The sequence below is a fragment of the Haplochromis burtoni genome, unplaced genomic scaffold (genome assembly GCF_018398535.1).
Source record: "Haplochromis burtoni strain Fernald_Lab_line unplaced genomic scaffold, NCSU_Asbu1 Contig_16, whole genome shotgun sequence".
In the NCBI taxonomy this organism is placed as follows: Eukaryota; Metazoa; Chordata; class Actinopteri; order Cichliformes; family Cichlidae; genus Haplochromis; species Haplochromis burtoni.
In genome coordinates, this window is record NW_024582377.1 from 793,143 (window position 1) to 796,585 (window position 3,443).

Consider the following 3,443-nt stretch of genomic DNA (forward strand, 5'->3'; position numbering starts at 1 on the left):
TCAAATGGTTTGATATAGAGCTTACTGTGCTGTCAACTATACAATTTACCCGTTTCTTAAAAGGAGCATAGACTAATTGGAGGAGGAGGAAAAAAAAGAAGAAAAAAAAAAAGAGAGAAATAAAAGCGCAGAGACATTGTGCCTGGAGGACAAGCGATAATATTCACTGAATAGACATTTGTTAGAATTCCAGAAGAGCAGGAAAAGGCAGATAGTGCATAAAAGGTTCTCTTTTTCCATTTCTTTCATTTTTTAACTTAAAATCAAGCTGCATTAAATACAGGCTGTTTGTACAGGACAATTGCACTTCACAAAAACAGAAATATACAAATACACACAAGGAAATGTGAATCAAATTAATTACAGCAAAAACAAAAAAAAAAACAGAAAGGAAAAAAAAAAGGTGGGGGGAATCTTACTACTTAAGCCGATTATTTAACAAAATGGAAGAAAACTTTGTGGACTCACTTGTTATGGACTACTTTAGAGGAGAATATTTAGGTGGGTGAACATAAAGGAGAGACAAGACAGCGGGGATCCTGAACTCCAGAGTGGACCGGTGCTGCACTGTTCCAGGTTTGTGTGCATGCATCTCCTCTTCCTCCTCCGCCTCCCATGAAATTCCCTTCTTAGAAACCAAAAGCTCAGAGTGACGGAGAGTGACTGCTGAGCTGAGCTGCTGTGGGTCTTGAGAGGATGGTGGTTTGTAAACTCTATGCTGTGTTAGTGGTAGGAGGTTGTGTTACCACATGTCGTCTGTGGATGCAGAGTCCTTGATAAGAGAGGAGAGGACGGAAAAACCCTTCAGACTCTGGCTTTACATCCATCAGAACTCCATAAGACCAAGAGTGCATAGAGATATGTAAAAATTGATGCCAATATAATTACAGTGAAATAAAAGATATGTAAAAAGTATCAAGTACATAAAATAACAATATAAAATCTTCACAGAAAATTCATTACTGATATGGCTGACAAGTGTCATATGTGATTTTGGTTTATAAGGCCAGCTTGTTGTCCTGTTGTTGTTATGCCTCAAGTTAAACTTCAACTGAGGAAGATTCACTTTACAACATCACAATACTGATGCAAAATATGGAACTTCTAAGAATCCTAATCAAAGTTTAAAACTAATCTAAAATCAAAGCTAGGACTTCATTTATGAATGTCTTCTTCGCTAATGGAAGTAACATCTGCCAAATTTAGTGAGCAACACTGCCATTAAACGAATCTCAATCATGAAAGATGATAAGCTCTAATGTTAGTTTCTACTCTGCTGGTTTTCCCATTTATCACAGATGATGGCTATAGTGTAGCCTTCCACATTTTATACCACTAGCTCCATTTCTTATTTGCGATATGATTAAAACATTCTTCCACTATGCATTCATACAATATACTTTTGTCCCCCTTGCAGTATGTATGTGAGTGGCGTGGGCTGCAGCATTGCGCAATACACACAAGCCGCTGCGCTGCACCACATAATGAGTGCAACAAGTGTGGAAAGCTCTATGCATCTAAGATAAGAAACAAGGGCAGTCTGCTAAAACATCTACTGAAAGTACATAAGATACGAACGAAACACAGCACACTGACCTGTGAGGATCAAAGTGTTTTGTAATGTAAAATGGGTTTGACATCCCTTAACTAAAGTGGGCCAGACCAGTGAAACTCCTCTTTCTATCAGTATAACAACATGTAACGCATTTAATCCCTGAGAAGTCTTAATATGAGGAAAAGAAGCGCACCTTCAACAGTAAGCTTCAGTTTTGCTACATAACAAATGTGTAAAATTACAGAAAAATGTATGCTAGCTCAGTGCCTAGACAGGAGATATTTCTACAGTAGGTAGTGAAAAGCAAATACTTTTCTGTCATTTAATTGTTTATCTATTACTTTGACAGAAAAGGCTTTAAAACTTATGAAAATACACTTGAGTTTAAAATCGATGCACTCCTTCACACTTTTCAAAAAAATCTCATTCAGTGGGTCAGATTAGAGACCATCTGGGCCCTATGTTTTGACACCCCTACTCTAGTGCCTAGTGTACTCTAGTGTGCCTGTGTTTTGATTGCCCAATTGTATGGTTCAAATGTTTTCACTAAAATTAGTTAGAGCAACGGTCCCAAACCTTTTTTGCGCCACGGACCGGTTAGTGCCCGACACTATTTTCATGGACCGGCCTTTAAGGTGTCGCGGAAAAATATAACAAAATAAAACTAGTAACGGTACCGAAAAAAAGAAGATTTATTCATAACACACGTGAAAAGACCCAGGAAAACTTAGTTAAAAGATAAAAACGATAACAAAGTAACGCTGAAAACTGATAAAAACCCTGAAAAGCATACATTTCACACCTGAGCCTCAACTCTCGCGGCCCGGAACCAAACGACTCACGGACTGGAACCTGTACCGGGGGTTGGGGACCGCTGAGTTAGAGTACAGGTAAAGTACTTGGTCACAATACCAATAAGAGTACCATTAAAATATTTATCTATTCACATGTCTGATATTGCAATATTTTAAGTAATCTACTACGAAAAACTAGAGTACTGCATTGCAGTTATGAAGCAGTCTGCCACTTCATAGATGAGTTTGTGTTGTTCCTAAACGCTCGCACTTTTTAATAATACGACTAATAGTTGATCGTGAATTATATAAGTAGGAAGAAGTTTCACAAACTGACTTGTTGTAACAATGTCATTCAGTACTACATTTGAATATAATGAGCTCTTCAGAACGATCCATTAGGTTTTGCAAGGTCAAAGGGACCTTGAACTTTGAAAAAATCTAAATGTTTTTCTTTCACTTCAAGAGAAATCTGACCAAGTTCCTACAGGGGGGAAAAATATGTACAATACACACACTTTTGTTTATAACATGTAGAGATTTGATTTTTCTTTAAACTTTTATTTTTAAATGTTTAAACTTAAGGGTTAATTATTAGATCTTACACATTTCTTTATTGATATGATGCACTGAGAATATATTGTGACTACTGTATTAAATAAGTCTGTTATGCCGTTATATTTTTGTCAATATTACTAATGGCGGCTTTCTGATATGGATTTATCTTAGCAAAACCACACAAAATTGGGTAATTATGTGAGCCATACAGAAATTTTTCTGAAAACGAGAAAAATGCCTCGAGGATGCCAAAAGCAGTACAAGATGTCTCAAATTAGATTTCCCCTGCTATTTAAAATGCCATTATTATTATTACTGTTAGTGTTTACAAAAATTACCCACATGATCTAGCTCTGACATATAGCTCGTCTGCCATCATCCTCCCTGCTGTGCACCACAATATAGTAATAATAAAAAATAAATGAATAAATAAAACAAGTGCAGATTTGGATTCAAAGAAACTAACAGCAGTAGTTAAATGCGATAATTTCGTATCCGGATACAGTCATTAGCATTACAATAGAACATAGCTACCA

The 3,443-nt window shown here is 36.5% G+C and overlaps 1 protein-coding gene across 1 annotated transcript in view; it reads right to left on the minus strand.

The window, feature by feature from the left end:
• ppm1aa (protein phosphatase, Mg2+/Mn2+ dependent, 1Aa) overlaps nucleotides 1-3,443 on the minus strand; it is a gene marked incomplete in the record, with an annotated part of 17,237 nt that overhangs the window by 4,563 nt on the left and 9,231 nt on the right. Inside the window, 1 exon segment of the mRNA XM_005916664.3 lies at nucleotides 1-772. Coding sequence (XP_005916726.1) covers nucleotides 743-772 — 30 coding nt within the window.